Below are 23,204 nucleotides of genomic sequence, written 5' to 3'. Positions count from 1 at the left end.
CATCAACGTTTGGATCATACTACATGATCCATCATTAGGATGCAAGAGAAAAAAAACTATAATTTCTCTTGCATACTGATAATGGATCATGTAGTATGATCCAAAACATTGATGGTTAAAAAATTAGACATTAATGCAGCTTAATCATCACACTATAAATGCTAACAGATATTATAATTTTGAATTCAAACTAAATTCAATGAGTGTTGAGTGTTCTGTTTATTCTCATAGAGATGGGTTTGTGTTGAATCAAGATTCATTAAATATGAGTCAATGAGGTCGACTCAAAAACAATACAGTAAGATTCTGATAGCATATCACAACCATAAATTTTTCCATGTCCCATTAGATATTGGCCATTACATTGAAGTTACATTGAAGTTACATTGAGATTTAATATTTTTTTGTCAGATATCAAGCCATTGGCCATTCACATAAGGACAATTTGATTGGATTTTTTTTGGCTAGATATTCATTTAAAGAGACCAAACCATTAGTGGTTAGCATTGGTTGTAAGATTATGCCATTGGCCATTACATTAGCCACAATTTGATTATATGTATGTATGTATGTTTAGTTAAAGAAACCAAGCCATTGAACAGATCATATTGACAACTATAATTTGATTGAATAATTTTCCACCAAATAATCCAATTGAATAGACCAAGCCATTGGCCTCACATTAAAAACCATAGTCCGATTGAAAAAGAGAACATGGATGAATAGTCCAAAAACAAGCTAGTTGTCCTCCGTGTTTGAATGACCGCGCCATCAAAATGTTCAATTACTGGCTCAAGAAGCAAACCCAAAAAATGATACTACATGTACTAATAGCCAATCACACATGTACTAATAGCTTATCATTTTTTTAAATTTTCTTGGTTGTTGATTGGTCCATTTGTGCAAAAAGCACTATTTTTTTTTGGTGAGCAGCTATTAGGGGTGGGTTTTGGGCGAATATTTTAAAATGACACTTTTAGATCAATGATACTTTTAGACCACCTTGCACTCTACATTCTTTAGAGAGCTCCACAAATGCCGAAAAGTTGAAAGGTTAGCTTTAAGCTCTTCACTCACCTACAGTAGTTCACCTTAAAAATTGTCAAATTTTGACATTCAAGGAACTGTAAGAACTCGAAGTTAGCCTAAATGACTAATAGATCATTTCCCCTAGTGATCAAACTTGAGATCGTTGATTACCTAAATTGCCCCAAGTGTGAATGGTGCACTGTACTCAGAACATGTGCACATACGACAAGAGGGGCCAAGGGGGGCTTAAATGGATTGCTAGGTGGGTAGCAGAGACACCTCTTAATTTATTTTAAAAATAAATAACAACATTTACAAAGTGCATCTGTGGAAAATTTGAATCACTTGCTATAAAAGTTCCATTTCAGCTTGATAATTCCCGTCCAAAAATGCCCCAAAATATATATTCATTTGACTCTGTGCAGAAGCCGGCGCCGCAAACATTCAGCCACTTTGTTAAATTCATGTGAAAAAGCTCTCTAAAAGTGAAAACATTGAAGAAATCACCGCCATTGACAGAAAAGAAAAGTGACATTTTGTTGTGTATAGAAAAATGCATGCTTATAATCATTCAAGTTTAGAAGAAGTAGCAAATATAATCTGAAAACCTTTTCAATTAATATAAGTCATGTGGAGCATTTGTTCATTTTTAAAGAGTCATTGACAGTTGTGGATTATGTCCAAATACATTGAATGAACATGTTGACAAATAATTGGGATCAGACTTACGAAATGCCCTTTTCTTCAACGTTTTCATGGTGTCATCTGTGAGGCCTTGCCCCGACCCATTGTAGCTTAGTTGATACTTTATTATTTTGATACTCATGACTCGATATGTTAGGACATTACTTGATGCACTGAACATTATTATGTTATTTCAAGATGAGTGATGCTTTACTTTCAGATATTTGATTTGGTCATTTAATGCTTTATGAACATGTAAAATGACGAAGTAAATGAATGTAGAACTAACACTTTGATTATGCAATTTTAATGGTCAAAATACAAGTAGGATGAGATAAACAATTGAGTATTAGAAAGATGGATGTTTTAAAATTATATTATTTTTCTGATACGTAATTTACATAATGCAGGTGATTTCTGGAACTACTGATGTGTGCAATAAGTGTGCAGGATGTTTAGCTGGAAAACCTAATGGAAAAGACGAAATTGAACCCCTTGCTAATTTGTGCTAATTTGCATGGTATTTCTTGGAAGGTTGTTATATAGTCTTAAAACTCTCCTAGCTTTTTTTGGGTTCTATTAAGTCTTTAAGGCCTAAAAACATTAAATTTAAGTATCCTAGGGGTAAGGGTATGGGTTGAGAGTACTTTCCACCCCCTTAGCCTCTTAGGTTGACTTTTAGGGTCACTCAAAAACCCTACTTTTGGTTGATTGTGAAAATGGAATTGTCTCCTTCATGAGTTGGTGACTCAACTCCACCTTGGGGTTACCTAAAGCCTAGTTGAGTTAGGGCCATATTTAGAGGCATTTTGGAGAAGTTTTGGGGGTTGTTACCCAATCTCTAATTTTAGAGAGAATTTGAAGATGGAAGGAAAGGAAGGATAAGCTCTTCTCAACTTGTCATTTTACCATAACTTTTTTTTGTGAAGGTAGGGTTCTTCACTCTTTTGATCATGTTCTTCATATTGTTCATACTTTGATTCATGCATGAAGCATTGTGTTGTCTTTGTTTTGCTTGTATGTGTGTTGAGGGTGTTTGGGAGGGATCTTAACTTGTTCTTGGATGTCATTCTTATGCTTGCTTTGAAATTTTAAGGGGATTTCATGTGGATTGTTTTGGTATTACTCACCCTTGGATAGGGAAGAAAAGGCCAAGTATGGGGGAAGGGCCTTAGTTGGACCTCAATAGTGTAGAGTCTCCTCTCATGGTGAGAAGAGGGAAAGAGGGTAGGGTGTATGGGCCCCTACTTGTCATCACATACCTTGTATAAAAATTTGAATTCTTGTAGAAGGGAAGGAATGAAAATCCTTGTTGCATTGGCCTCAAAAGGGCATTTGTAGAAGAACGAAAATTCTTGAATTTTAGCTCTGAAAGGGCTATGTTATGGTATGGTGATTGACGTCTCCTATTGAGAAAATCCACCTCCCCTCTATTTTGGTTCAATGTTGAACCTATTGTGCAAAATCAGGTTGGGAATGCATGCTTGAACTATTCATCATATATGTTGTATTACCTTCAGGTCAGTTCTTGTCTTTCCCATGGTTCCCTTGATGCATTGAAGATATTGGAAAAGAATCTCTTGTGAAAGACCTAGAAGAGAATTCAATTGAATTGTATCATTATGTAAAAATGTATTTAAATTTTGATGTATTTGGCAAAGACGTCGAGTTTTCTTACTAGTTCTTTCCCGATGGAGCCTTGAACCAGGTTGATTAATAGAAGAAAAAAAAAGGATTTGAGTAACTTCCTTGTATTGAATCCTATGTTGTTTTCAATTTATGCGTATGTGCAATGAAGAGTAGATAGAAGGATGATTATCAATTATGTGTTTTGAAGTTCAATCATGCTAAGGAAGAAAATTAACTCTTCAATTCAATTCGTGCTTAATTGGAATAAAATATATCTTACCTTGTTGTTAAAGAAAATTACTCAACCATCTTGTTCAACTAATTTAGTGGTAGATCCAATGTGAAAAGGAAGTAAATATAAATTTCCTTGCTATAAAAACCTGTTGGACACAAAAATACACCCCTTGAGAAAAATTTATGCAAGTTTTAGAAAAGAGACAAAAAAAAAAGAAGGTATCTCCCCATGTCAGACTTGTCATATAGAATTTAATTAAAATGGGGCAAGCCATATATGAGCCTAGCAAAGAAAACTTCGACCATACCTTATTTCATCTTGTAAACCTACGAGTTGCTTTGCCACCATCCAACATCAATAGTTGGGATCTCGTGCCAGCCTTGCTCAGCATGAAATGAGTGGGAGATTTCATGCGCTTGGGGTTGGGATGCCAGGATTGGGGAGATGGAATCCCACGTGGCAACATCCTTGGTGGGGTATTTCAGTCATAATCATGGCAAAGGAAAGATTTAAATTGTCTACAAATCCAAATCTTGGATCACGTGGGTGGCAAACTGTCCTAGTCGTATGGGGGGCTCAATCCTCATTCAACCAAACAAAAACAAGAAACTCCTCCCTCCAGGTTGGTGCAGGTGTGATGGGAGGTTTGAGTGGTGGGGTCTACAGCATTTATGTGGCAATATAAGGGAAAACAAAAGACAACTTAAATCTTTCTCCACTCCCTTGTCTTTACCTCCATGTGTACCCTCCTACAGCACAGGGCAACACACTGCAACATGGGGTGGCGAGCCACTTGGGAAAACGCCCAATGGGTGGTTGAGCCACTTGGCTAGTAGAAGGGGGGGGGGGGGAGGTCTTAGGCTAGTTTGATTAGTTAGTATGTAGGATAGTTAAGTTAATATGTTATTTGTTTAAGTTAGCATGTGGTTAATTCATGCTAATAGTTTAAAAGTTAGTATGTTGATTAGTTTATGTTAATGATTTAGTTAATATTAATTAGTTTCTTCTTTTCCTAGTTTAAATTAGTCTGAGTTGTAACTTAGTTTAGATTTGATTTAATTTGGGATTCAAGTTAGTTTAAGACTTGATAAGTTAATATTAGACAGATTAAATAGTACAATGGATTTTTTTAAAATTCTTAAGTAATGTTTTATGTGATTGTTTAGTTTAGTATATATATTTAAGTTTGTTTAGTTAAAACTTTAAATCCAATGCTTAAAATGGTGTTAGGATAGGATAGTACTTAGCTGTTAGATTATTAACTAGTTCTAATTTAAACGTTCTAATTTGAAATTAGATTATTTTAGTTAGAATAATTTGTAGATTTTAGTATTTATTATTAAAGTTACGGTTAGTATAGTCTTGTGATAAAATTAATTGGTGAAGTATAAATTTTAGATTGTAATTGTCAAATTTGAAATTAGTATTATGTAGAAATTAGTTTTAACTAAGTAGCAAATTTAATTAGCATATTCAAAGTTTCAAGTATATTTTGTGTTAGTATTATCTTGTTCTATTAAGATGGCACTAAACGAGTAGTTGTTTGCAATTGTTAAATTTAGATTTGAATTAAATAAAGTTTTTAACCAATAAGTTTGTTATGTTTAAAACAAGTTTATGTTAGACTAATAAGATAATGTTAATTTGCGATGCTTAGTTAAATTTAAGATCAATTTATATTATTGTTCAAATAATTTCATTATATCGTTGAAATCTTAATGCAATAACGAATCGAATGCTAATACCAATTTAATAATGAGAATTTAACTTTCTCAATGTATCTCTTCTCATGATTATAAACTTAAAATGAATATAGTAAACCTAATTATTCTCTCGCAAATCATCTCTTAAACCTTAGTGAACCTTATTATTATTATTATAAAATAAATAAAAATTTGTGTGTGTTTTACCGAGAGATTTTGGGCATGACATCATCATCCAAACTAGACAAAGATAACGAGAATTTTGCTAACCAATTGAAGTGGAAGAATATCTGGCCATTTTCTAATTAAGCAAATCATGTTTATGTTGCACATTTTAATAAGTAAAATAAGAATGGTTTGAACTTTGAACAGATAATCTGAAAATTGTTCACAAGCAGTTCTCTTTAAGAAGTGTTCTGCCTTTTTTGAACGCTTGTTTCATTCTAATTTCTAAGCCCTTTTTTTCTTGTTATTATTCTTATTTGTCTTGTTAGAGTCTAAAAGATTATATCTATTAATATTATGTCCTTTTTTTCTTGTTATTATTTTTATTTGTCTTGTTAGAGTCTAAAAGACTCTATCTATTAATATTATGCCCTTTTTTTCTTGTTATTATTTTTATTTGTCTTGTTAGAGTCTAAAAGACTCTATCTATTGAATTATGCCCTTTTTTTCTTGTTATTATTTTTATTTGTCTTGTTAGAGTCTAAAAGATTATATCTATTAATATTATATAGGCATTGTCCAATTTTGGTCAATATTTTAAGTTGAAAAGCATATTTTAAATTATAAATAAATTGTAAGTACAAGTGGAATAAGGTGTTTTGGTTGTTGTAGATGTAGTTTTTAAATAAATTATTATTGAAGTTATTTATATTGGATTAAGAAATGAAGATATTAATTAAAAATTCTTGTTTTTATTTTTATATGTCAATTCAATAATTCATTTGTAATCTAAATTGAAAATAGTATAGAAATGAAATTCAAATTTTAATCATCCCACAAAATAAATGTTAATAGGGCTCCACTCAACTTTCCATCACAATTGATATTATTCTTTTTATGTCAATTTAGAAATTGTTAAACAATCAATTAAAAGATTAAAATTAGGTAAAAGAAAAAGATTATAAGCATGTGGACAAACTAACATATATGACTAAATTTGTTCATATTTTTAAACCATGATAAAAAAATCTATATAAGAGAAAAATGTCAAATGGAAATTGATGATTCTTACTGACCAATTAAACACAACTTCACATAAACTAAAATTTAAAATAGATAATGAAAAATTACAACAAAGAATATTTGTAGAAAAAAAATATTTATTTTGAGACAAAATAAAACATAAATAGTGTTATATGATAAGTACTCTATACAAACAAATTCAAAACAACTACAAAAATAATTTACTAAATAATTTTAAAGTAGTATACATTAAAAATATAATTGAACACCATAAGCAATCTGATTCTACATCTAACCACATGCAAAAGTATTATAAGAGTCTATCTATCTATCTATCTATCTATAGAATGGAAAGCTAAAATGTTGAAAGGTCAATTAAGAACTAGTTCATGTAATCTAAGGCCTAAAAGCCACCTACTAATATCACAAATAAAAGCATTATATAAGGGCATATATATATATATATATATATATATATATATATATATATATATATATATATATATATATATATATATATATATATATATATATATATATATATATATATATATATATATATATATATATATATATGTTGAAAGAGTCAATGAAGAAGTAGCTCATTATATATTTGATCCTAGGTGTGAAATATGGACATGGAAAACACCCAAATATCAAATATGAGTGAAGTTACCCTGACCTTTGCACAACTTGAACTTGTGAACTCTCGATTAACATACAAACCACCTTAGGCATATAATTCAATAGACATATTCCATAAGCTGCAATTTAATTTTATTAGGATATAATGGAAGGATGCCAAAGGTTATAGAAAACTTTGTGCATCGTAAGCGTTTAAAGGATACATTGAATTTTGACTTTTTTTAGTTGTCCATGTATAAGACTTAAACATGCATAGGGATTTGTTATGTATGTAGGGACCAAAAGTGGTCCTTTTGATTTTGCATCCCAAACTTATTCCTTATTGCCTTGTTGAGTGTTGGCTTTGACCAACACAAAATTGCACAATTGATCTAATACTTACATGTTGTTAGCGATACTAGTAAAGTTGCATAATTTCTCTAATTAGCTAACGGGTATAACTATAAAACTATATAACCATTAGATGATTGTTTAGTGGTCTTTTAATTAACAAAATTCAATGAATGAATGAATAACACACTCCCCACAACATGATACCATAACCCTACACAATTTGTAACTTGCTCTTTAGTTATACCATTTCACAATAAATTGTGATTAACAAGCTTGTTGCTTTGTCCAGCTTTGTTTATTCAAAAAAAAAAAAACTTAAACTCTTCATTTTTAAAATATCCATATAACCAGTACCACTAGGCACTCCATGAGAAGACAAAAATTTGTCTCTAGTACTCCCCTTTAACAAAATAGATGTATACTATATTTTCCCATTCTCTTTTAGGAATCATCCAACTAGACATAGTCACTAGAGACCTTCCTCTCTAGACTTGAAAACAATTCCCCCAAGGAAACCATAAAAAACTACTTCTTTCTATTCTTCTTTATCTTTCATACATTTACTTACTTTAATGCAAAATAAGCATGTTATCTTTTCTCATTCTTCTATATCGTTCATGTACTTGCTTTAATGCAAAATAAGCATTTTTTTTTTCTCATTCTTCTATAAATATCATTAAACTATATATTTTCGACAACGTCTATCCAGCCAACTGGAATCACCCTTTTAATGATTTTATAATTAATTTAAAAAGCATTATCATGTTTTTCCCTTTCTTTTATTTAATTAAAAAATTCAAATATAAGTAATCTAGTCAGCTAGTTAGCCACTGGCTATATTTCCTATCTATTTTTTTTTTAGTTAAACTCACTGATTCATGTTTTATGAGTAGTGGTTCACACAAACTAATATGTCATGACTCATGAGGACGAATGTAACACTCAACTCTCATTGTATCTATAATCTACGTGTTCATTGAGATGAAAACTCAAAACTTTCCATAAGCTCATCCATCCAAATAGGGCAGTGGCTATTGAAACACAAAAACGTCTATGTTACTTACGAAGGGCAAACACTTTGATTTTTTTTTTAAATTGTGAAAAACATTGTAAACAAGACGATTATCGTCCCCAAGTAATACCTAACTTAATCCTACAAAACTAAGAAATATCCCCATGATAATTCAAACCCATTCACACATTAACCTTCAATAAATATTATACCTTATGAACTATTCAAACAAAATTAAACACAGACCTTTCCTTGTAGACTCAAAGCATCATACCAGATATTCCGAATTATAAAATAATACATTCCAGGAATATGTGAACTAGCTTATCCATTCTAAAAGCAAGGCTTTTCTGACAGCAGCTGAAAAAGCACGCAGTTGACACATCACTTTACTGCCAAAGCTACGCATTGCTTCTCTCCATTGCCTCCCTCCGTACACATTGTCCACTCACCGCTCTTATCCATTTCACCTCCTCTCGCTCTCACTGCTGACGCATCCTCAAAAACTTGGACTTATCCATCTCAATGCAATATCGCCATATCATATCATATCACATGACATCTATATTAACGCCCAAACTTCCACCTTCTTTCGCTCATTCGTCTTCTTCTTCTTCAAGGCAAAAAAAACACATCCTCTGTTCAATCTTTTTTCCCCAAATGGGCTCTGTGAAATTCTCAGTTTCATCCAACGCCTTACCTTCAATAGCCCCTGGTTGCATGGTTTCCCTAAGCAATACCCGCAGAGCCGCTAGAAGCATCCGATGCAAGCCCTCTTTCAACGTAATAAGCGCCGCAACGGCTCAGGTTTCAGCGGCCGAGCCGCAGGCGGTCGGGCACATGAAGAAACCGAAGACTCTTTACGATGTGCTGGGATTAAGCCGGGGGGCTAGTCCGCAGGATGTTAAAGCAGCTTACAGAAAATTGGCGCGCCAATTTCACCCTGACGCCGCGGTCTCTGCTGAGGAAAAGAGTTCAAGCACTCAAATGTTTCTGCAGATTCGGAATGCCTACGCTGTTTTGTCTAAGCCGGAGGAGCGCGCGCAATATGACCGGCAGCTGATCGTTCAGCAGAGGGAGAGTTGGAGCAAAGGGGCTTATCACAAGCCGGCTGGTCACATGGGGCGGAGCTGGGAAACAGATCAGTGCTGGTGACCGTTAGCGGTCTGAGAGGACTGTCACCGTCGCGAATAATTTTCAGTTTTGTGTTTGGTGCATAACGAACGAAGTACCTGTGTATATAATATTTTTTCTGGGTATGTTTTGATTGGTGCATAAAATATGTAATTGTTTTGCACGGTGACGTCTCCAACGAAGTATTTTGGATTGATTCCTATGACAAAAGTTTCAACCAATGGAGGGTTACCAATTTTTTTTGGATAATATAGTATGGATTACATTTCTTTTAAGTTGAATGAATGTGAGATGGACTTTTTAATTTTTCTTAATTGAACAAAGTAAGTATTTTATATTATTATTAGTTCTCGCCTCAACACGTTAAGGTCCAATTAGTTCTATCTTACCAGTCAACTAACCAATGAACATAGGGTTTTAAATTAATAGACTAACATTATAGTTTAGGATTAATTTTTATTTGTAGAAAATTTAAAATCTATTCTTTCTGTATTATGATTGGTAAGAGCAAGGAGTAAAATTGTTTCTAATTTTGAAAATATTGAAAATTATGAACATTAGAACGATTAAAAAAATTAAAACATTAGATGTTTCCCTCGCAATTTCTAGAAGTTTATAATCTTAGTCCACATATTCCTCGTGATTAACAATGCCTAGATGACAAAACAGTCATGTGGCAAGAATTCTTTTTCCATGTGCTTGATCTTTTTTGAGCAGTTGTGGCTTGCCCCCCTTTGTTTTTTGGTTGTGTTAGGGTTTGATTCATGGTCAACGCAAAGGGATTGCTGAAAGATGTAGTGACAATTTCCTGGAGAATGAGCCCTTCTATTCTAGGGCCTTGATGCATATGTGGGTTCTAGAACACAATTTATTTTGATTTTCTCTTATATTTCTTCAGTATTGTTTTTAATGTCGTTCTGAACCACTTTGTGTATTCTCAAAGTATCGGTGATTAAAATGATACTACAAAACACATGTGTGTCAAAGGTTCATTTTTTCAAGTAAGTGAGGGTTGGGGTTTTACATTTCCCTCATTTCGTAGAACAGGGCATTCATTCTTTAAAAATATTTGTGTTGAGCAATAGAAATTAGTGTCTACATGGGTTTCTAATGATAAATTTTCTCCCAAATTGGTTAATGTCAATGGTCTTTTGAACACTAAAGAATGCCATTGGTCTTTTGTTTTATATTGAAGACCCTGGATTCTCTAATTTTCCTAGCTTATTTTCCCATGATGGTAATGCATCCTTTTAGCAAAACCCTCATTTTCCCTCAAGTTTCTCATTTTAGATGGCAACAAATAATAGATTTTAGATAGCAACAATAAAGATCTCGCAGATATTGTCAAAATAATATCAATGTCTACAAGAGTCAATGTTTAATAATTTTTAATTTACTAGGGGACACCTCTTTTCCCCAAGATTTCCAATTTGAATTGGATTGTGTAGGTTGATTATGTTGGCAAATTAGCATGTTCAAGCTCATTTTGTGAGTTATTATAATATTTCTGATGAGAAAGATGGCCTCTTAAAAATAATGCTTGAAATTTAATATTTTGAAAAGTGATTCAAATATAATTTCTGAAAAATATTATTGTGGGGTGAGCATTTTATTATTATATTAATTTAAGTTTATGAATAACAAAATAATAAATTATAATGTTACAGTATATTAATAAGTTATAATCTATGTTCATTGGTTGCTTGACTCGTCAAATAGAACTAAGTGGATGAAGGCAACTAATAAATAGAGTATTTGAGATAAAATGTATTACAATGATATTTAACTTTACTTCAATTAGTGTCAATGGTGAAGTTTTGACTATATGTAATGTTTGATGATCAACTTTGAAAATTTGGAAATATATTGATATACATCAAATTTTGATGGTTTTATTATGCCGAAGGCATTCCTATACTAGAGTTATCCAACCTCAGAATTACATCGACAGTTCGTAGCATACAAGGGGAGTGCAAGACGATTGAAGGTGTATAGTTCGTTGATTTTAAACCAAACCGTCCCACTATTCCCTTCGTCTCCCTGCGTACTCCTTTGGACAAGGCACCATCTAGTCTTGCGCCTACATTGGGAGTGGTATCCCATGTGGCAGGAGGGTGGGTGAGGGGTGTTAGTATAGGATAGGGTTTAGGTGGGTTGACATGGTTTTGGGAGTGTGGGCGGTCAATGATAAAGTAGGGTGTTTTTAGTGTTTAGGATTGGTGTATTAGTTGAGTTAATATTTAATTTAAGTTATTTTTTTGTTTTTTTAGTTAGTATTTAAATTTTAGTTTAGTTTGTTTTATTTAAATTTTTAATTTAAGTTAGATTAGTTTAGTTTATTTTATTAAAAAGTTAGTATTGTTAGATATTTTAAAAATCTTCATATTATTATTTTGTTAATTTGTTTTTAAATTTATTTATTTTTTGTAGCATAGTTGTGTGTTTTGTTAATTTATGAAATTTAATATAAGTTATTTAGTAATGATTAAAATTAGAATTTAGTTTTAAAATTATCTATTGTTAGTATACTACTTTAATCTATTAGGATTTGAAATACAAATATTTCAAACTTGAATTCAATCAAATAACAGTAAACACTTGCTTTCATTGAAGCCAATCTTTTTCTAATTTAGATCATGACTTTCTTTCCCAATATGGAGTTCTTGTTACAATTATGGTTAGTATAAGGGATTATAACATACATATTATCATGGATTAGGATTAGGAGTAAGGTTAGAATTAGAGTTAGACTTTGGAACACATTTAATTTTATGGTTAAACATAGGGTTATGGTTAGGATAATGGTTTAGGTTTATGTAATAATTAAGATTAGGGTTATGTTTATAATCTAGGTTATCATCTTTTCCATAATTGACCCTCAAAATTTATTTGGCGTACCTATTGCTTGAGTTAGAACTAGAGTTAGACTTTGGAACACATTTAATTTTATGGTTAAGCATAGGGTTATGGTTAGGATAATGGTTTAGGTTTATGTAATAATTAAGATTAGGGTTATGTTTATAATCTAGGTTCTGATATTTTCCATAATTGACCTTCAAAATTTATTCGACGTACCTAATAGGGTGTGATGGGTACGCCGAAGGGATATTTAAGATCAAGGAAAACTCTACTACTTCAATTAGTGGACATAATATATGGGGCAAATGCATATATAAAATTGACCTATGTTTCGATTAATGGACATAATATATGGGTATATGGGAAAAATGTAGATATATAAAATTGACCAATGTGTGTGCTTTAGTGAGTGTAAAATTGACCAATGTTGGCATTTTAATAAGTGCAAGTATTGTATATCTCACTCCCTTGTAGTTCCACCTTCCACTAAAAGTAATAATCGAATATTTTGAAAACAATTATAATTAATCATTGAATATTTTGAAAATAATTATAAATAATCTATGTGTAAAATTGTAAGATTACTTTTTTCTTTAGAATAGGTATTCTAATTCGTAATTATCTTGAATAACATTTTAATTGAACTATATTATTGGAAATAATATGCTAGAATTTGCTAACATTTACCATAAATTAATGAATACTCTTTTACATATGAAGTCAGAATATTGTTTAAGAATACTTTTTTCTAAGTTGCCAAGAAAACCATGTATAGTTTGAAAATGTATACCTCTTTGAAAATGCATACCTCCATAGAAATAAGGTTTGTCATTTTATTTTTTCAGTGATGATTTAATCAGAAGGTTTGTTGTCAGGGATGATTTAACATCTACCCACTTCTAGAAGAAGCTTTTAATATCAAAATTAAATGCCCTTGAGATGTTGGGCGTCCCCATATTTGAGCAAGGAGAAGGTGGCAGGGACCCCAGGGATGTGCTCATGTTAAAGTTAAAAAAAATATGCAACAAATATGTACATCAAAAGTGTTTGGCAGAAGAAAAAGGAAGCTATTTTTTGGTCAAATTGTGTCCACTATCTTTAAAACTTTAATTAACAAAAAGTAAACGCTATATTTATTTACTTACTATACATGTCAATCTCGTTCAATTCTAATATAATGCATACTATAATTTGATTTAAGACTATAACATAAGAATATGGACATATAATTTGAAGAAAAAAATAGAACTGTATTACCATCATATTATCATCTTTTCTAGGTAAGACATCATATAATATTTCCAATCATTCGAAAGGATATAGATTCCTAAAATTATTTGGGCATAAGTCATACTCTGGATCTAAATTTAATTTACATTAAACTTCATTTATTAAATAAAACAAAAAAAAATAGTAATATAATAGCGCTAGTTCAATTGAAAGTTCAGTATTAACATAGTGAATTCGCAAGTTAATTGTATATTATATGATTTCACTACTATCAAGTGACAAGCAACAAGCAACAATCCAAGCATGCCATTGGAATGTCATTCACACAGCTTGGGGAAAACACTGCCTCTGAACATCAATCACTTATTTAACATTCTAATGGATATCTTGCATTCATTGTTGATTGCCCTCTTTCTGAAGCTTGGGACATATCATAAACATATTGGCAATAGAGTAAGGAACTCAATTATCTTTTTTATTTAAAAGTTTCACTTAAGATATATTTGAATCCTTAAAACTATGTTGATTTGAAGGTATAAAATACTACACATATTTATATATATACATATATATCAAATTTCTTCTTATTTTAGCTTCAACATTTCTATGCTCTCTTTCAGAAAAGAGCTACCACACTTCTCTTAAATTATAACCATAATTGAATTTAATCACAAGCTAGTAGGAGATGCCTAGGGAAAAGGATGTTACATCCAACCATAAAGAGGATGCAGTGATTTTTTCCTTACCCCTGATGGAGAATGTGATCATGATCATTATCTATTGACTTTTCCATGACAACCAAAAGTATCTATGTGTCTCGTATAGGGACACGTCTCCTCTACAAACTGGTCCAGCAGTGGCAAGCACAGTGTCCACTCAGTAGAACGACAACCACAGAGTCTCTACAACCTACACTGAACCCCGCCTACATCAAAGCGTGCAGTTCATTAAGAATGGATAGCAAGGATGTCAGCCATCATCTTGCACAGATATGGAGCATCGACCACTGTCAATACAAAAAAATTCAGAATTTCTAAGAAAGGGTATGCCTTCGGCCTAAAAATAATAAACATCAAAAATAGAAATAAAGCAATTGATTACCAAATGAGGAAGCTAAGCTATTGTGTATTATTTTTTCTCTGCAACTTTTCAATTTGAAATTGAGAATGAAAATGATAAACATAAAAAATAGAAATAAAGTGATTGATTACCAAATGAGAAAGATCAATCTGTGGTATTTTCTTTATTTGAGTTCCAAGCTCATGCTCAATTCTATACTCATGCATTAGAATATCCATCAAAGATACAAAAATCAGCTTGAAAAACTAATAGTATCATAAGTAGTACTTAAATAAGAAAATCCAATGGAAATAGAAAATCTAACTTACAAATTAAAATGGTTCTCATATATCATCAAATATTGACACTCTCAAAGATTACAATTCTATGATGTGCGAGATCCAGATATGCTCAAGATCAAGACCATTTGTACCCAGGCAGTTCCTCCATAACTTTGGTGTACATAGGGGATTCAATACAATGACATTTCTAAAATAACTAATTGATCAAATAGTTGCAATAGTGATATTCTAAGTGGGCTCAATGTTAGTTGTGAGATTATTAATAGTAACAACATGTGAAGGGAGATATATGTTACACAGGAATATTAATAACAATTTTAGAAATATTTTTCTCCCAAAACCTATAGTTGTATATTTAAAAACTCTAGTATTTTGAAGGCACAATTTGGTCTATGTACAGATATGCGGTTCACTTCTTATCTTGTGTGAAGATTCATTTTCCTAAAATGTTAAAATTATAAGCAGATTCAATAGATTTTTCTTTGGTGTTGCAAATAGGTTTCTTGATTATCAAACAAACCTAAACTTGTTTATGTAGGAGCTTTAGGTATAAAATTGCCTTGTCTAAGACATCAACACTATTTGCAGTATCTTTTTTCAAGTCAACAATGATACCAAATGATTCATCAAACTATAAATATCTATAAAAAAATCTGGTAGGTAACATAAAATGCGTCAGAAACAAAAAAAAAGATTCTCCTTAAGATCAAGTGAATTTTTTCAATAAATTAATTTCTTACTTCTTTATTGTTGGCTAAAAGCTCCTACAACTCTAATTAACTATTGAAAACTTTCCATTACAAGAAACTAATATGAAAATAAATGATTTAATATTGACCCTCTTGGTAGTTCTTCCTGGGTGAGTTGCACAACCACATTTTGCAGAAAGCCTACAGGGTACATAATCTTGTATGAGATTGTACATTGCAAGTTCTGCAGATATAGATTCGTATCGTAGATGTACTCAGATTTCTTGCCTCTCCTTTCATAACTACAAATGAAAATACAAAATTGTATCAGTGATGCACTAAAAATTAATCCAACCACAACCTAAAAATGAAATTGAACCAAATATTTATATACCTGGGTATGTGTGTTTTTTAGATCTTGTGCAATCCTTTGATTGTTTAAATCGATCGAACGCTCTCTTGATAGCAACCCAACTGACCCAAATGAGGCTTTTGAAGTTTACCCTGTAGAACAATCCTGGTATCAAAATTATAATAGTTGAAATTCTTCCCTTCTTGATTTCCTTCAAAAGATCCCACCATATGTTTAGCTTTTCTCCCATTCTCGACAACTTCCTCTGTGCAAAAACTGCAAATCATACTGTTGCCTCCACTCAGCTAATTTGTCGACCATTAGGTTGGATGGGTGGTATTTTACTTAACATGAATCAAGGGTTAGGAGGACCCATTGATAAGAAAATATGGATATTTGAGTTATCAAGAATACTGGTTGCATTTTCAGATGGGCATCATCCTTAAGGTGTCTCAAATACAGGGAAGTGATGGACATTGGCAAGGTGAGTGGCGAAATTCTCAGACATATTGTGATTGAATATCTTTGAAGAAAAGATCACCAGAATAGCTATGATATGTTGCATGCATTGCCTTTATCAAGAAACAACAAACCAAGAGCCATTTGGCTTACGCGTGTACTCGTACTCGACTTTGGAGTGATTTATTGTTGACAGAGATGCATAGCGAGGTAGTGATGTACTCTCACTCTTTCTCCATATCGGCCGCATAGAAACCATACCCGACCACATTTCTCAACAGTGTGAACCTTGTTTTTTTTCGACGTGAAGAGGACACTTCTCGATGAAGTAAAAGGATCAGACGGTCAATGTTATCTCCATCGTCTTGCATGCTTGCAGGGAAATGTACATCGTCGATACAAATCTGAAGTTTGAAAACTTCAGTATAGGGATGCCTTCAGCGAGTTGCCCATTCCCAAATGTCAAACTTTGTATTCAATGATGGCACAGAACACAAAAAGTCACCTCTTAGATGGAGGATTCCTTCGCTTGTAACCAGTTATCAAACCATAACACTAAAATGTTATATAGCTTATGACTATAGTTTTCACTAGGAGCTTTAGGTATAAAATTGCCTTGTCTAAGACATCAACACTATTTGCAGTATCTTTTTTCAAGTCAACAATGATACCAAATGATTCATCAAACTATAAATATCTATAAAAAAATCTGGTAGGTAACATAAAATGCGTCAGAAACAAAAAAAAAGATTCTCCTTAAGATCAAGTGAATTTTTTCAATAAATTAATTTCTTACTTCTTTATTGTTGGCTAAAAGCTCCTACAACTCTAATTAACTATTGAAAACTTTCCATTACAAGAAACTAATATGAAAATAAATGATTTAATATTGACCCTCTTGGTAGTTCTTCCTGGGTGAGTTGCACAACCACATTTTGCAGAAAGCCTACAGGGTACATAATCTTGTATGAGATTGTACATTGCAAGTTCTGCAGATATAGATTCGTATCGTAGATGTACTCAGATTTCTTGCCTCTCCTTTCATAACTACAAATGAAAATACAAAATTGTATCAGTGATGCACTAAAAATTAATCCAACCACAACCTGAAAATGAAATTGAACCAAATATTTATATACCTGGGTATGTGTGTTTTTTAGATCTTGTGCAATCCTTTGATTGTTTAAATCGATCGAACGCTCTCTTGATAGCAACCCAACTGACCCAAATGAGGCTTTTGAAGTTTACCCTGTAGAACAATCCTGGTATCAAAATTATAATAGTTGAAATTCTTCCCTTCTTGATTTCCTTCAAAAGATCCCACCATATGTTTAGCTTTTCTCCCATTCTCGACAACTTCCTCTGTGCAAAAACTGCAAATCATACTGTTGCCTCCACTCAGCTAATTTGTCGACCATTAGGTTGGATGGGTGGTATTTTACTTAACATGAATCAAGGGTTAGGAGGACCCATTGATAAGAAAATATGGATATTTGAGTTATCAAGAATACCGGTTGCATTTTCAGATGGGCATCATCCTTAAGGTGTCTCAAATACAGGGAAGTGATGGACATTGGCAAGGTGAGTGGCGAAATTCTCAGACATATTGTGATTGAATATCTTTGAAGAAAAGATCACCAGAATAGCTATGATATGTTGCATGCATTGCCTTTATCAAGAAACAACAAACCAAGAGCCATTTGGCTTACGCGTGTACTCGTACTCGACTTTGGAGTGATTTATTGTTGACAGAGATGCATAGCGAGGTAGTGATGTACTCTCACTCTTTCTCCATATCGGCCGCATAGAAACCATACCCGACCACATTTCTCAACAGTGTGAACCTTGTTTTTTTTCGACGTGAAGAGGACACTTCTCGATGAAGTAAAAGGATCAGACGGTCAATGTTATCTCCATCGTCTTGCATGCTTGCAGGGAAATGTACATCGTCGATACAAATCTGAAGTTTGAAAACTTCAGTATAGGGATGCCTTCAGCGAGTTGCCCATTCCCAAATGTCAAACTTTGTATTCAATGATGGCACAGAACACAAAAAGTCACCTCTTAGATGGAGGATTCCTTCGCTTGTAACCAGTTATCAAACCATAACACTAAAATGTTATATAGCTTATGACTATAGTTTTTTAAATAAAAATGTGTTTCTTTGCATAAATTATGACCAACTTAAAATAACATTTATATATTGATTAAGGGTTGCATGTCTTTGCCCGGGATCTGACTGAACAACTGAAGCACACTAGGATCTCGCAAACTAACATGGAGGACAAACAAGTTCTCAATAAGTTGAGGATCAACTAGACTAGGGATGTGGATCTCAAGCAATTTGTTAACTAGACCAATTTCTCTAATCAACCCCTCATTACTATGTCGTACATGAGAAGTTTACTGGGACTAAACCAAAGTCTGGTGAAGATTATAAGGATGTCTTCCAATTCCTCAAGGAAGAGTGGACCTCCACACTGCTGTCTAAGTGGTTGGGAAAATTTTAGTTTTTTGCTTTATGGATTTTTCTAGTTTTTTGTTCAACCTAGATGGCTTTAGAACTTTTACCCACCCTGTGTGACGTAGATACCATGTTGTTATTATTATTTTAATGCATAAATTTACCAGTACCATTGATACTTTGTTTACGTTTTTGGTTTTTGATAGAGGCAAACTATATGTTGATATTTATGTGCTGAAAATCCCTAGTGCCTTTAATGTGCCATTAATATGCTAGCTTGTTATATGGACCAGCACCCTCTTACTTCTTTTAATGATAAAAAATATCTATATATTTATATTCAATTTTAATATCATATATATAAATTAAATTAAATTAAACACTTAAAAATAATATATTATCATAAAATTAAAAAATGAAAAATATATCACGAAATTATTTAAATATAAATACCTTTTATTAGATATATAAATATCTATTTTTTGAAATTGAAAATCTCTACCATTAAAATATTTTAAAGTGACTTCCTTCAATTATTATAATACATATAATTTGAATAAAGATACAATAATTCTAATAAACTTTCTCCTAATTTTAATTATGCTTAAATTATTTTTTTAAACAATGTTAAACCCCATATTTTCAACATATAATTTAGTTATTAGTTAAAATAGTGTTTCATATATGAAGTCATTGGTGTAAACTTATTAATAATTTCTGTACTCTCACCAAGAACCACTTCTCTTTATTTAATATTTTTTTGTTGTGTGGTTTCACTTTTTTTATAGGTTGAGAAGAATATATAGATTGAACTTTTTCTTCTAGATATTTGGTTTTACTATTTTTTAATAGGTTGAGAGGAATTTAAGGATTGAAATTTTCTTTTCAAAAATAAAAATGATCATAGCATTATATATATATATATATATATATATATATATATATATATATATATATATATATATATATATATATATATATATATATATATAAAATCTTCTATTAAAATAATGTCAATATATATAAAGTGGGTCATTTATTAACTTTGATATTATCAACATTAGTGTTCTTAAGGTACACTTATGCATTCATAATAGTAAATGAAAAGTTCAATTAATTAAGATATTAGAGAGAAGACATATTATAATTTAAATTTTTCTAGTTTTTAAAAATATTATTATATATTAACAAAATTATTTTAATAATTATAGAGTTGCAGGACATCTATATAGAAAATTATTTTTATTTATTTATTTACTTTAGATTTATACAAAATACTTTTTCATATAACAAAGTAATAATTAATGCTTGAATTTTACATTAAGGATTCAAAGTTCTAGGAAAATAAATATATTTCAAGTATTCTTGTTAATGGATGATTTGTTTTACAAACTTTTCTTAAAATATAGCAATATTTTCTATATAAATGTTCTATGGTAGTCAAAATAGTTTTCAATTAGTCTTGTACAATTAAAGACTTTTAAATCAAGCAATCAATTAGGCTCAGGAGTAAGTTTGATTTATTTAGTATAATTAAAAGCTCTCTATCATATTTGGAATCCCATTTCAAATTATCACTTATAATCTCCTTGACAAAGACAATTTAATGAATTATTTTGATCAAATGAGAATATTTAGTCAAATGGTGAAAATAAATAGATTTCTAAATTTTATTTTTTAGAATTTTGAATATTGATGGGGGATTCATTTCTATTCCCCTTGTCATTAAAGAAAATACAAGATTAATTATTTTCATCAAATGAAAGTATTGATGAAAATAATGACCTTCTAGAAAGATCTATTTGATTTATTTCAATATTAATGGGAGAGATATTTTTTTTCTCCTTAGCATAGACACAAACGAAGGTTGATTAATTACTTTGATCACACTAATTTGATGAAAATAAATAAATTACTAGAAATATTTTCTTTAGAATTTTGAATATTGGTTGGATAAAAGGACTAAAACGAAGGATGATAATTAATTTGACCAAATAAAAATATTTTAGTCAAATTGATGAAAATAAATGAATTTAGTCAAATTGATGAAAATAAATGAATTAATAAAAGATCCTCTTTTTTTTTTTTTAATATTAAAGGAAAGACACTTTGAATAGAGGAGCACTATCTACAATAACATGTTCTATTAACACTCTTGAATTTTTTAAATTTTGACATGAGAGCTAGTATTATTATTATGACATTAGTATCGTGGATGAAAATCAAAGTTAGACAATGATTCTGCTGGTCCCTATATTTGTTACATGCTTTATAACCTTATATTATTATTAACTCTTCTTGTTACTTAGGCTGGGGTCCCATGGGCACCCGCTTGCTTAAAAATAGAGCGGGTGTCGCTGAGCTTTTTTAGGAACATTTAAAGGGGAGCGGTCCCATGGGCAGTACATATAAATCTGCTTAAAAAAATTAGCTCCTAAATTGAAGGAAATATTAAAAATATAAATTGTTGTTTTTAGAATTTTTGGCAACATGGTTTCAATTTGGAGGGAAATGAAAGGTAAGCTCAGAATTCTTCCCTAAGCAGTAGGGGCTATTTCCAACCCCCCCCCCCCCCGCCTTTTGCATCTGCTCAACTAAAAAGTAGGGGCTTCTAGTTAATAGGAAAAGATTCCAAATTAAGCTTTAGCCCCCCAAAAATATTATCATGGGACCTCCAACTCCTTAAATATAGAGCCCAAGCCCCCCCATGGGACCCCAAGGTTATACTCTCCCGATTCTAATTTTTTAATATATTTTTCCATGTTCACCCATGTGGATCTCTTGCTACGTCAGCGGCTCCTCACTTTATTTATGTCTTGCCTATTTTAGGTTATTTGATGTTTCTTCTTCGATGTTCACGTCTTCACATGTGAATGGTTGCATTTCTTGTTATTTGAGGTGGCTAGTTAGTTTATTTAGTTTATTTTAGTGTATTTAAGAATTATTATTGTAAATTTTATTTAATATGATAAATTAATATTTATTAAATTAGTTCATTATAGATGATTATTAATTCTCATATTATTGTTATTATCAAATGAATTCAAATAAGTATATATAATATTGATTATTATAATTAGGTCCACTCCACATGGCGGCCAGTCGTACCATCGAAACTATAACCCACAATTTTCTTTTAACTCCAGCGATAATGTCATTCAGAGCTCTTCGCAACTTCACAGTTTAAATCCATGGTTTTCCTTTAACCCTAGCAACCATGTGACTATAGGAAAATTCATACTCTGATTGCTCAGTCGCAACTTAAAATCATAACTCATCCTTAACCCTTGCAGACATGTGACAAAGCAATTCACTGTTTCATAGCTTAAACCTATGGTTTAATGCTTAACCTTATGACCATGCGACTAAAGGTCTTTGCCATGTTGCCACCTTAACCTTAGCTAGGCTATTAACTCTTGTGATCAAGCAATCAAGGCATTTCAATGTGTTTCCTTTTAGGCTCTGGTTAAGATTTGTCTCCCTCCGACTGTGCGAACATAGACTTTTCATAGCTTTGTAGCTTTAACTCATGATTTTATTTTAACCCTTGCGATGGTGTGGCAGACTGAAAATCAATTATGTTTTCACATGAATGCATTGGATGAACATATAATATACTTGATTGACTAGATACAATGAAACTCATTAAAAATTGCCCCACCATTTTCCTTTGATCATTCAACCATCTAGAGTTTTTCACGTGTCACTCTCTGATTTGTTCACTTCCTGCTTTGACTTCACCATCTGGGCCCTCTACAACACGTGTCAAAAGGGTGTATCCCCACTTTCACTAACTATCAATCACTTTCAAAATGTAGGCATACACAGACCGTCGATATCCATCATCTGACAGTTGCAAGAAAACATCCATTTGTCATTCATGCCAATATAACTAACCACTTAGGAACCTTTTCTAATCCATGTCATCTTGATTATCCATATGTGGTGGCTGGTTGCACCTTTGGAACATTAACCCATGATTTCCATTAAACTCACGTGATCCTGCGAATGAAGACTTTTGCATCATCGCAACTGAAACCTAAGGTCAAGCTAAAATCCACATGACCATGTGATTGAGGGAAAGATTAAACATTTATTGCTCTATCACAACTTAAATCCTAACTCATCTTTAACTCTGCTTAACCATGCAACAAAGCAATTTGTTGTTTCACTATATTAACCCAAGGTTATCATTTAT

The 23,204-nt window shown here is 31.8% G+C and overlaps 1 protein-coding gene across 1 annotated transcript; it reads left to right on the top strand.

Annotated features, from left to right (window-relative positions):
• Positions 1–9,035: 9,035 nt before the first annotated feature.
• On the top strand, positions 9,036–9,867 carry LOC149580104 (chaperone protein dnaJ 11, chloroplastic-like). Its single transcript, XM_089789141.1, has one exon. It carries the CDS (start codon positions 9,119–9,121, stop codon positions 9,611–9,613), a length of 495 nt encoding a protein of 164 aa, XP_089645267.1. The 5' UTR covers positions 9,036–9,118; the 3' UTR covers positions 9,614–9,867.
• The last annotated feature ends 13,337 nt before the right edge of the window (positions 9,868–23,204 follow it).

The sequence above is a fragment of the Cupressus sempervirens genome, chromosome 1 (assembly GCF_028749045.1).
Source record: "Cupressus sempervirens isolate cs-2001-9-10 chromosome 1, ASM2874904v1, whole genome shotgun sequence".
Lineage (NCBI taxonomy): Eukaryota > Viridiplantae > Streptophyta > Pinopsida > Cupressales > Cupressaceae > Cupressus > Cupressus sempervirens.
Note: the sequence above shows the minus strand (reverse complement) of the source record. Positions and strands in the feature narration are given on the sequence as shown.